The sequence below is a fragment of the Poecile atricapillus genome, chromosome 1 (assembly GCF_030490865.1).
Source record: "Poecile atricapillus isolate bPoeAtr1 chromosome 1, bPoeAtr1.hap1, whole genome shotgun sequence".
Classification (NCBI taxonomy): domain Eukaryota; kingdom Metazoa; phylum Chordata; class Aves; order Passeriformes; family Paridae; genus Poecile; species Poecile atricapillus.
Genome location: NC_081249.1, coordinates 73,055,612 through 73,068,215, shown reverse-complemented (window position 1 = coordinate 73,068,215; position 12,604 = coordinate 73,055,612). Strand labels below are relative to the sequence as shown.

Below are 12,604 nucleotides of genomic sequence, written 5' to 3'. Positions count from 1 at the left end.
ATATATGTGCATATATATACATACAAATTATCAAGCTCAGTTAAACACAAAACAAATCATGATACCTTTCCCTCAGAAAACAGTTTCTTCCATTAAGCTTCAGATTGCAAAGATAATTTCAGTGTCATAGGCAAAATGTAGTTTTACAAAATTGCTGGAGAGGAAAAAAAAGCATTTCTACTCTTAAATTGGTGGAATAAGCCACAACAGAAATAATTAAGGGAAATACAATGGAATAATGATTCAATATTTTCTTGTCCAGTTCTCTCAAAATAATCCAGCAAGTGCAAATAAATAAAAACCCACGTGAATTTTACCAAAGTACTTCTCTATCATGAATTTCATTTGGGAAGTCCATCTTGTCATACCCAGCTGTCTGCCTGCATTTTTCACCTTGAGTCTAAAGTCTAATTAGTCAGCTAAGTGCAACATATTTTTTTGCTAGGACTTCAGGCTTAAACTTACCCTCACAATGTTTTTAAACTAATAATTACGCAACATATTCCTTCCCTGTCTTAATTTGCATTCTCATATTGAAACAAAGTTATTTAATAGCATTGAAACTCTCAGTGATGTAAACTGAAATCTGTTCTTTAGATGAAATAAAAAGCATGACACATTAGCAAGAAGAAAAAAAAACCAAACAAAGACAAGCCCAAACCAAGCAGTAAAGCAGCAAAGAGAAGTGAGATGTAAGAACCAGTTCAAAGAAGAGTGGGAGAAGCACAGTATGAAAGGGCCATCCCAAAGCATAGAGAAGACAGTGCTGGAGAGAAGCAGAATTCCAGAATTTCTTTTCATGGTCCTCTATTAAAATGAACAGAGACAGGTACTTTGCCCTGCACCTGCCACTGTTTTTTACAGACAGGGAAGGCTGAAGAACCATGGGATACCTGACTCCTGCTCTCAGATATCTGTGCTTATGTTATAGAGGAGTTCAGCTTTTACAAGAGTGACCTGCAGAGAAGGTTCAACCCAGACAGGAATAAGACTATAAATAAATTTTATTTAGGATGCCACAGGAAAAGCCAACTATTTCATGGCTCTTTTTTTTTTATTTTTACATCCAGGATACCTGTTGTGCAGAAAAGCAAAACTGCAGCACCATGCAGTTGTGCCTGACAACTCTGCTGTTTGAGCAGGAATAACCATCCTGCTCCAGTGCTTTCTCCTGCCTAGCCCAGCCAGACAGAGCTACACAATGAAAGCACAGAATTTCTCTCTCCCACATGCTCCCCTGTGCATGTGAGCAGAGCTAGGCTCAAAGCTGAACCTCATGGGTATAAACACCTTGATTCAGATTCTACATTAGCAAATCTGTTTTCTGACATTTTCTCCAGAAAGCTACCACCAATTAGTAACTAGTCAATACAATTATTTGTGCTATAAGGTGGCATATGCCATGCATGTCTGATAAAAGAACATGCACCCAAAATTAATCCAAAGACTATTTTGAGAAGCAGCAGTAATAGTTCTAAATTTGAAGATGATGAGTTCACTGACTTTGCTGAAAAGAACACTAAGATCCCAAATGCAAAAGAAGAAAGCTGTGTTTTCAAATGGTATGGAAAAGTACAACTGGCACTGAGCAGTGAGACAGATGCCCAAAACACTGTTCACAAGAGAAGAGATCCGAAAATTCAAAAGGTGAATTAAACTGAAGAAACACAATCAAGGACATGAAACAGAGTGGAGTGCTGATTAACAGTTTAAGGATTTCTTAAAGTTTTTAGGATTTTTTCTGATGTATGAACAAAGTTGCCTGAATCTCAAACACTGAATCTTCTCACTTGGATATAACTGGACTTGTTCCCAGGAACAAAGGCAACAGCAGGATCAACTCATCTGTGTATTCTGGATGTTATTTCTCAACTTTGCTGAAGACTGAAATGCACTTGGCAGAAAAGTTCTGACCCTTGGTCTCAATGCAAATTAATCTCTTTCTGGCAACACAACTGCAATTACCATATTCACAGAGATTATTAATTAATCAGAAGTGCTATTTGAATAAAAGTGTGGCTCGTCCATGTATTTTAAGAAAGCATTAACACAGTAGTCAACCATTCACCTTAAACTCAGTTTAGCAGAATGTTACTGAAGCCATAGATGAAGAAGTTAAATACTGTATCAAGTTTAAAGAAGAAATGGAGGGTGAATACCAGGTGTGAAAGCTGAGGCTGTGGGGAGCTGTGGATACAAGATCCCGAGGAGCTGAGGGTAGGCAGCCAGGAAGCTGTGGAGCGATTACTGTTTCACAGGGGCACACACTGGTTTCGTGTTGCTGGAACAAGCAATGGGGCAGCAGAAGCCTGCATGTGCACAGCTCCTGGCCCTGCAGAAATGTGCTGGGGCAAAATTACCACACTGCAGAGAAAGTTATAACACAGAGGCCAGGCTGGGAACACATGGCCTTAAGAATTCCAAGATCTTTTGGTGCTGGGCAGTAGGCTTTCTAAAAGCCTTCATATAATGGCAACTCCTCCTCTGTAAATAAGGTAGCTTCAAAGCAAACAGAAACAAACAAACAAACAAAAAAAAAACCAACAAAAAAACCCAAATAAGCAGAAAAAGCAATGCAGTTATCCTACCTCTGTGTTTGATCTCTTTTCACCTGATCCACTTATCCAGAGCACAGGAAACATTAACTCTTATGTACACGTGCATTAGGAACATTTGCACCAACCAGGCCGCCTCCTTTGATGTGCATTTCCATCTCCCCTCATTTCTTCTGCTGCCTAAAAGCTACTGCTGTGAACAGAAACACTCTGGACATATTATTTACAAAAACCAATATAAACACCTCACGTAATACCAGCAATTCAAAATGCTCTGTTTCCTCCTGCTAACTTTGTCATTCCCTAAACTATGAGTTATGTGGGCATAATCCCTCTTCCTGAGGGACTGCTTCAAGTATTGTGGTCCCTTCTGAAGAAACTATATAGCTTGGTGAGAAAGCCTTTTGGGCTTGGTGAGCCTGCTTCATTCACATTGAACAAAACATACATTTGACATGGCAGCAATCTCTTGGGTGGAAGGAAGAAGACGAAAAAAAAAAAGCAAAGCGAAACAAAACTTCTTTAATAGCACTCCAAAGTGGCAGTTTATCAACTCAGACAGTAAAGCGAACAAAAGTGACAAACTCTATGAATCAAAGCAAAATCAGGCAACTGGTCTATGCCTATGGATCTAGACTCGGCTCAGTGAAATGAAAAGTGCAACTTGCTCCAAAAAATTGGCTGCTAAATTTGCTAAACTGATTATTGGTCACACACCTACCACAGGACTACACTTTTCTGAAAAGGAGTCCTCCACACAAGTAAATAAATGAGCCCCTTAAGGGAATCTAGTGCACATTTGCATTAGGGTTTTCTCCCCTTTGAGCTCTCTACCACCACAGCAGCCTTTAGTTGCCCCTTGCTACTAACTGGGTCCCCAAACTGGGAAAAGGAGGAGGCAGGCAGAACTCCCCTGCCTGCAGACCAGTTTTGTAGGGAGGAAAGGCCCTGGACTCTGCTACTTGGGAACGGAGTGCCCACAGCTGCCAGCCAGAAGCATCTCCTCAGGCACCCAGGCAGCACAGCATTCCCACTGGGAAGCAGGTGCTCTCCACCTACATGCACAAACAGCAGAATGTGACCCGAGGGGGTCAAAAAAATCACCACAGTTTGTATGCTGATACATTGACATGTATTACATTTTCCAGGAAAATCTTATCTCCCAGCCAAGATAAATTAAATTATGTGTATGAGACAACTCCTATAAATAAGTGAACTTTGCTCTTTTGCAAGGAAGCTTTCAATTTTATGTTGTTATTTTTACTCCAAGTACATTTACAAACACCAGGATTAAGTACCTCAGCCCACCTGGATACATCATCTTTGTTAAAATCCTTGATGTCTTGGGCAGAACAACTTTTTAGATCATCTATATGTAAATAGACATGGAAAATGCTTGCATAAAGGTTCCTCTTCAAAAGCAAAAGATTTTAATTGATTATTTTAATCTCTATATTTTCTTTTAAAATTTAGAGAAAATATTTGTGGTATTTTTTCTTCAGAAGTTTGAAATACCTCATTTAGAACAAACTTCCTTTTTCCTCAGAGTTGCTCAAAGCAGGTATTCGAAAAACCCTAGAGAATATGCTTTAAGGAAAGAGCAAAAGCACAATAATGCTTTCCAAACTAGTACAAGTGACTGAAAATGTAGTAGAATGGATTACTTCAAGAAGACAGAATATCTTCTTGCACAACAAGGCATTGTGTGATTGTAATAGTCTGTAAATAGTGGCAATATTTTGCATCTTTTTCTCTCCACCTCAAGAACATATTTTTTTTAAATAATCTTTCAAAGCACTTACCTCCCCTTTCAAGCATAATATTGGGAAGCTGCATACCTATGCAGAAACTCTCTAACAAGTAAGAAACCTCAGAGCTAAGGCTTCAGCAGGAGGGGCTCCAACAAAAGGGAAGTATCAAACTAAAAATATGCACGTTTACAAGTACCAGGTTTTAATTCCTCACAGCTGTTCTGCCCTAAGGAGCAACAGAAAGGGTCATGTGCTTGTACTGAGTGCAAGGCCAAACAAATTCAAGAGAGAACGGAATGGCACCTGAGAGGAGGTCTAATTTATGTGAGAACATATTTTAGCAGATTATTTGTACACCTATTTACATGGGACTGTTCCTGTCTTTTTCAAGTGTATTAGAGAAATGAAAAAGCCCATTAACTTATCATTGTTTAAAACACATGGCCATGCATGTGTTTGACAGCACTGTCCACTGTAAGGTGCAGTATCCAAAAAATAAAAACAAAAAAAACCAAACCCAAACAGATCAAGGTTTCACAATAATCAAGATATCCATTAAACTAAAATTCACTTAACCTGGGGCTAAGCAATATGTAGGCAGTGATTGAAAGTTCTTACATTACCCACAGAACTCTTATATGGCCAAATTACCCTCTGTTCTTGAGAGCAAATTTGCTGTGATGATTCAGATCCTGTTTTGAATCGAAAAACACCAGTGCTTCCTCCTAACTGTATGTGATAATTTCTTAAGCAAAATACCATTCTCTAGGGATACAATTTGATTTTTTTATTTCATTCTGACCAAAGTGTGAAAGAAAAAGATGATCAAAATTTCTACACTGCTCTTGAAAAAGAGGCTATTGGAATGTGCTCCGTAAAGCTGTCAGAAAAAAAGGGCATTAAATAACAACAGTGGACCTCAGAGAAATTAACTGTATCTCTTTATTGTTAACCAATGAATGTTATCCAAAATAGTAGATGTAATTTTAGCTTAATTGTACAACACAAAACATGATGCTAAAGGAAAAAGCATGTGGAAAATTACTTCACCGAGTAATCATTAAATGTAGTCTTAGTATTTCTGCACCAGTAAGTGTTCCCAACTGCTGGTGACAGCAGCTATTATCACTTTGTTCATTGTGAAAACCTGTATTACAAATGGTTGTTCCTGGTTGTTTGAATAAAATAAAATTTAAAAAATCACACAGCTTTATAAATGGATCTAATCCATTTAGCCCTACTCTACATGTCGTAGATTTACAAACAACAATCTTTACTGGTGTTTTTTCCCAACACTGAAACTGATGGATCAGTGTTAGTGCACACTTTTCAGGGACAAATGAAAACTCACTGGAAGCACAGTATTTCACCTGCCATGGCAAACTGTTCAAATACTTCAGAAATTTGCTTAAGCTTCGGTGTATGAAGCCTGTGAAACAAAAACTGTTCTTACAATGCACTGCAAGTTGAAACACCAACTTCCACCAAGCAGCATTTTGAAGCATGTGCACAGCATCTGCACATCAGTCTTCAAGGTCAAGCAGATATGTTTAGCCTCACAAACCAAAAATATATTAATGCATCTTTATTTAATTTTCATGATGTCACCCCACATAGCCAAACTTTTACTCCGCAAAATAAAAAAAAACAAACTTAGTTGGACTGTTCATGAGAAATTTAGACCTATTGTGCATGAAAAAAATGTTTAATAAAATGGCAAAATTTAATAGATAAGTGTAAATTTATGAGCGCATAATACCAAACAGAAAAAAAGCTGAACCATCCTCAGAGAAATCTAAGTTCTTCCACTGTCGATATTCACTAGGGTACTCTAACATAGGGAGTAACTCAAGTCCACATTAACTGTAAAGTTATTACTAAAGTTCAATTTCTAAGCAAATTTTTCAAAAGAGCAGGTTTCCTTTACAAGAGGGAAAGGACTTAATAATCTGACATCAGATATGACAATTACAATACTAGCTTCACTGAAAACTGAAGCTACAAACACTTTTACTCCAATTCTGGGATATTTCAATTTGTATTTGAAACCCAAACTGACTGACACACACATTCTACACCCCTCCCAGAATATAGTATACCAGTGACAAGTTACAGCTTTAAAACACACCAGATGCTTTTACAATTTAAACTCAACAGAAGGCAGTTAGACAGTATTTAGCACTATAAATCCATCATGAAGTAAAATAAAAATTCTAGGAATAAGGGCTCCTAGCAATCTTGGATGTTACTGTGTAGTGACAGTCAATATAAACAGTTTTTTTCATGGTGTTTGAAGGACCAGTCATCATGTACATAGTAGTGAGGTAGGATACTGTCCCCTCCCTGGGACTGATGTTTTCATATGCTCCCTTGCCAGAAAGGTCCAGGTCTCCCTACTGCAAATAAAATAATTACAAACAAATAGCACAATAAGCTTTCTTTATTTTTTTTTTTTCACTTTTTGCTGCATTGGAACATTTTGCACATCTAAAAGAATCAGCTAGGAAAAGCAATACTTACTCAAGCCTATCAGCAGCCATGTGCTGCCCACAGGTAGTGTTCCATTTAAAAACATTTCCTGGAACTACCACCTGCCATCCAGACCTTTGTGAACAGGTAGGCAAAGAAAACCATCAATGATGACAGGACATGAAACACCAAAGAATTTCACTTGGGAGAAAAAAAAACAAACACAAACCCCCCCAAAATAAAACAAGAAAAAAACAAACAGAACTGAAAGTGAGCAATATCAAATTCTTAATGGAGTAGCTACATTGAAAACTAATTTCAAATTTCATACTGAAATAGTACCCATCTAGTTTAGGTACAGTTCCATTCTTCTATTTCTTAATGTTTAAGCAATATATACACTTGTCAGTCATTAAATACTTCTTATCTGTTTTCAAAGGGGGGAAAAATACCCCAAACAAACAATGAAGTTGAAAACACAATGGGGAAAAAATCTGCTATTAACCTCCACACCCTCCCCCCCACAAAACCTAGGGTTAACAGACTGCCTTTCTGTTGAATAGCTTCCCCTAAATTTGTCTTCTAGTCACTGTAGTCAACCTGGTATTAAGTGCTTTGGCAAAGTGGGGTGCAATCCATCAAATCTGCAAAGGCCTGCTTTTTTTCTCTGTTGGTGGTTCAGCTTTACGAGGAACATATATGCAAAATACCAGCTCTCACATTGCTTCAAACTCATCAATACGCTGCTTTGTATTGCCTTGTCGAATTTGCCGGAGAGTCTTGTACTTATCGCGGCCTGCTTTAACATTCTCAGCATGAAGGACATCATTTTGTGTTTTCTTGGTTTCATCTCTGGCTTGAGCCAACTCTGAACTTAAAGCCTGTTGAATAAAATATTTGAATTTAAGTGCTTTGACTAATCCTTTAACAGTTCTGGAGTTTCTGATAACAACTATTCTGCAATCTGGGTAAAAATTTCTTGAATGCCAACCTATGGAATGCTTGTTGTGCTCCTCAGTAACTCAAGTTGTGAGGTCTATCAGAAGGAATGCAGAAGGAAAGATAAGGAGAGCATAGGATACTTTACTTATATTAGTGTAAACATCAAACTGTAACAAAAAAAAAAAATCCTCATACACTATAAAATCTGAGAAAGGGATCAGCAAGATAAAGTAGGAAAACCACCTTATTTTTCAATTTTTCTTTAACTAAAGCCTTATCTCCCTGATCTGGCCAGTGACTGACCAAGAATACTGCACATACACTCCACTAACACGATGTTGCCAGACAAAGTAGCAGTTTTCCTTTTCTTCTGTTTTCTTCCCAAATAAACATTTTGTAACCAGGAAAAGATCTACCACTACTATAGATTTTTATGCTTCGATGGCTAAGACTTAGCCTGGGAGGAATTGTTCAGTTTCAGGGAAGTAAGAGTAATCCAAAATGGGTGTAATTTGAGTTTGTGCATTTACAACACCTGTGAGTGACTACAAACAACCATAAATACCACCAAGCAAGCATCTGTTCATACCACTTACTGAGTTTTGGTATTGAAAGAGGAAAGCATTATGTTTTAACATGCAGAGTTCTGGAAATTATATAATTATTAGAAACATTTACTGGCCAATGCAACAGCATACTTACACTTTTAAGCTATAAAGCACAATCTTACATCCAATCTTTCTATATATTCCACTTCTGGAACACTATGAATGATATTGGTTGATAAACTGGTCATAAACCTAATAAATTATAAAGAAGCTGTTTCCTTGGCAGACCAAAACATCAGTGAAATTTCTTACAAAAGAAGGATGAAAACCCAAAGCCTGAATTTTGTTGATACAACTATGAATCTTCATTACCTGGAGCTGTTTCTTAACACGTTCATTTTTCTGTGTTTCTGTTACCCGTTCTTCCTCACTCCTGTGATTCATGACACCATCAGAAGACAGTTCTGCACTGGCTTCAGCATTGTTCTCATCATGTTCATCGTGTTCATTCTCTGTTGGAGGAATAACTGGTGGGGGTGGAGGTGGAGGAGGAGCAGACATCACAGATTTCAGTTCTTCTTTGGTCTTTTCCAAGTCCTCTTGGGCTGCAAAAGCCTAAATACAGTAAACAGTACTTAGCACCTTTTTAAAATGCTTTATTAAGAATAAAAAAAAAAAAAAAAAATTTGAGATGTTCTCAGACACATGAAACTGTCCTTTATAACTGACATGACTAGTTTACACACTGATAATGGTCAAATAGAGACAGAGTAAAAACCAGATATGGTTCAAAATAAGCTGTACTAGGGGTTCAGCTATTTCCAGCAGTAGACAAGAGAAGAGTGAAAGAATAGGGCAATCAAACCAACTGTTTTCCAACTTCTCTAGCCACCAGAAATTTAACGGTCAGGGATTTCCTACATCAAAGGTGACATCTTCAAATTTCATATTTAACCAGAACTTAGGAAAACTTGTTCAAACCCTTTTGGAACCCATGCATAGTAACTAGTCACGTTCCATAGCTAATTATAGATTTTATGAAGAAAGACTATTTTGCTTTAAAGTTTTGCCCGGTTGCATTTCACATGCCTTTGTTAACTGTTTTGGTTCATCTTTCCATCAAATCTCATGATTTTATACACATCCCTCCTGAGGTGTTTTCCTCTCTAACATAAAGCTCCAATCTTTTTCATCATCACACAAAAGGAAGCCATTTCTAATCATTGACCATACCTTTGTGATGAGAATTTCCCCCCCTTCATGGCTATGTAATATCAAGAAATGAGTTAAACAGAAGCATAGGCTGGCTTCAGTAGACTGGAGGACAAAAGCCTTTAAGACTTTTCTGAAGCCTAAGGGAAAGAGAGAGATTTGACCCCATGGACTTCTAGTGAGATTTCCGCACTCATTTCCCTTAGTTTCTTTGAAGTTCTGACTTCACACAGCATGGGCTCATTACTTTGTGCTGCCATTCTGAAGCTTCCTCTTCTTTCTTTTTCTTGGCCTCCTCTAGAAGTGCAATCTTGGCTGTGAATTCAGCAATTTCTGCTGCCTGAAACAAACAAAAGAACAAAGTAGAAGCTTTAATTTGGTATCAGCCTGGCTATGCAGTGGAAGAAAGCAGAGCCTTTGCTATGATCCAGCTTGAAAAGAGTTACCATCCATCACTTCTCTGTGAAAAATAGAAATTTTAAGCATACATGACAGAATGAATGAATCAGAGTACTCTTGCATAACGGAAATAAGTCCAGAATAAAAATAAATATTTACCTTCTGCACTTCCAAAGCCTGCTGGGAAACAGCAAGCCGTCATTACAAACTAGCATTTCAGGCTGCTTCAATCTAATATAACTTTAATGGTCCCACCATTAAGATTATGACCCTGGATCATAATCTCAGTACTATTAAGTTAAATCTTGCCATCAGAATCATGTGCTAAGTTTACAGAAGATCTAAACCATTTATAGTTGAGAAATCATTTCTTCTATTTTCATGCCTTTCTTGATTATTACGCACAAATCTTGAATTAGAAGTAGTCTAATCCATACTGTGAGAAGACACTGCAAATACTGGCAACAGGAGAGGAAAAACAACAAAAACACCCCAACAAACCCCAGTGTCACCAACTCCCCACTCCTACCACCACCATCAAGCTTCAGAACAGACCTGCCTTAGAGAACAGGCTTCCCAGCAGGCTGTAGAAGGAAGCTACTCTTGTTCTCAGCTGAATAAGCCTGAGACTATTAGAAAGAGAATGTAGTGAGTGTTGTCAGTCGGAATGGTGGTGGTCGTCTTTTAATCTCCTACAGATACAGAGTTTTATTTTTATCTTGCAAGTAGTGGCAAGTCTAATACCGTTTTCTAACACATTTCTCACAACACTCTAACAGTATCTCAAGTACTTTTGTGTTACAATGTACTTCTTCATTTGTCATAAACAAGAGTAAAGGCTAAATTTTCAACTATCCATTCCAATTTTAACCCTATTTTGAGGGGAAAAAAATAAAGTTTCTTACTAGCTGTTCCTGGTTCTTCATTTGATCAGCTGCCTGCTTGGCTAGAGCAGCTTTGGCTACTTCAGCTGCTCGACGCTCTTTTTCCAGACGTTCTGCTTCCTCTTTTGCACGTTTCCGTTCTTGATCCAGTTCTAGAGCTCTTCGAGTCTGTTCCTCTAGCTCTACCAAGAGGAGAGTTTGCAGACAAGGTATCACTACCTAGCTCTGACTCATATGTATCACAGATACCAGCTGTAATATGCCCAAAATAAGGTAACCTAGAACACTAACTGAGATTTACAAGACCACCTCAAGCTAAGAAAAGCTGTTGAGCACATTACCCAGAGCTCTGTTCCATATCTGGTTTCCCTGCCACTTTAAGACATTCTTTGGATATATTTTATCTCATCTGACATTTCTGGCACCCTAGTGTCTCAGGAAAGTGTCACCTCACTGATAAATCTAAACACCCAAATACATGTACATAGACATGCACATGCTCCTATTATTTATGTACATTCAACCACTCTCTTAAAGAAAGCAAAAAAACTCTTCTTCTTTGTTAAAATGCCTGACAGATTCCTTAATTGCTGCTGAAAATTTAAGCACATGTCTCCAGCAAAATGACTTAAGACCCACTGGAAGGGTCAGAAAAAATCTTTGTACATCAGAGGAGGAAAATTTGAAATCCAGGGAGAGATAATAGCTGTCTGTCTGCCTGCATAGCAAAATATTGAAATCTAAAGGGCAGAACCTAAAGGAAGTTTCTTCTAAAGAAAGAAGTAATAATCTAGGAGTACTGCAAGGTTAGGTTTACATAGACAAAATTAAACTCCTCCCCTGATGAGAAAAAATAGGTGACCATGTAAAGAGTCCTCCTAAAGCTGTTCGGTGGTTCTAATGACAAAACTTCCGCTGTGTCCTTGGCTAGGCACAGCTGTCAGACTCCTTCAACAGAAAACCTAAACAACTACTCATTTTTTCCAGCAATCCATTTGCCTTCACCATAAGCTTTAATACTATAAAAGCACCTCCCCAGGTATGCTGACACATGCTTCATCTTTGCACTTCTAGTTTTAAGTAGTAATGTAACCATTATTCTTCAGTTGGTTTCCCAGGCTTACTACTACTTCAGTTATTAAATTAAATGAACAGGATCACAAGTATGTGGGGTTCTACAAATGCAGTACCTAGAAATTAAATAGAACACAAAACTTTTTAAAAACACTACTCAAACAAATCTTCCCATGAAGATGCAGAACATGAAACTAAACACAGACCATTTATATAAAGACTTTTCCATGTGTGCATAGAAGGCTAAAAAGACCAGCAACACATGAACATTTTGTATTGCATCAGAAATTAGGCTATACTGCTTACAATGAGAAAATGTGAATTATGAGAAAATTTATATTGTCAAACCTCCAGAATCACCCTGTTTCAGAACTGACACTGTTCTGTCCTGGGCCAAACAGCTCTCCATAAGCAATTCCATGGCACAGATGATGTGTTACCTGTCTGGATGTGTCCAACCTGTTCTGCATTGAAAGACTGCAAAATGCAGGAGAGCTGGAGAGAAGTGTCAGGTATGTATATAAATTTATGTAACTTACTTGCATAGAGTTAAACAGTGATTCTATCTATGATGCTTGAAGCCAAGAGTTAGGAAAAGAAAGAAGCAACAAAACTTTTATGAATGTGAACCAAGCCTGAAGTAGGGAAAAAAAAAAACCAAACAGAAAAAAAAAAAAATAACATGGAGAGGAGCAACTGGGAAGTCACGGAGACAAGGACTCTACAGGGTGATTAAACACAAAGAACTGTGATTGGTGAAACTACACGTG

At 37.9% G+C, this 12,604-nt stretch overlaps 1 protein-coding gene across 3 annotated transcripts in view; it reads right to left on the bottom strand.

Annotated features, from left to right (window-relative positions):
* Positions 1-5,225: 5,225 nt before the first annotated feature.
* RDX (radixin) overlaps positions 5,226-12,604 on the bottom strand; it is a 37,169-nt gene continuing 29,790 nt past the window's right edge. For all 3 annotated transcript variants that reach the window (XM_058834440.1, XM_058834448.1, XM_058834457.1), the window contains 4 exons: positions 10,782-10,942; positions 9,725-9,817; positions 8,638-8,880; positions 5,226-7,656 (listed from right to left, as the gene is read on the bottom strand). In XM_058834440.1, the coding sequence (XP_058690423.1) occupies positions 7,492-7,656; positions 8,638-8,880; positions 9,725-9,817; positions 10,782-10,942 (662 nt within the window). In that variant the 3' untranslated portion in view covers positions 5,226-7,491. The remainder of the gene's footprint in view (positions 7,657-8,637; positions 8,881-9,724; positions 9,818-10,781; positions 10,943-12,604) is intronic.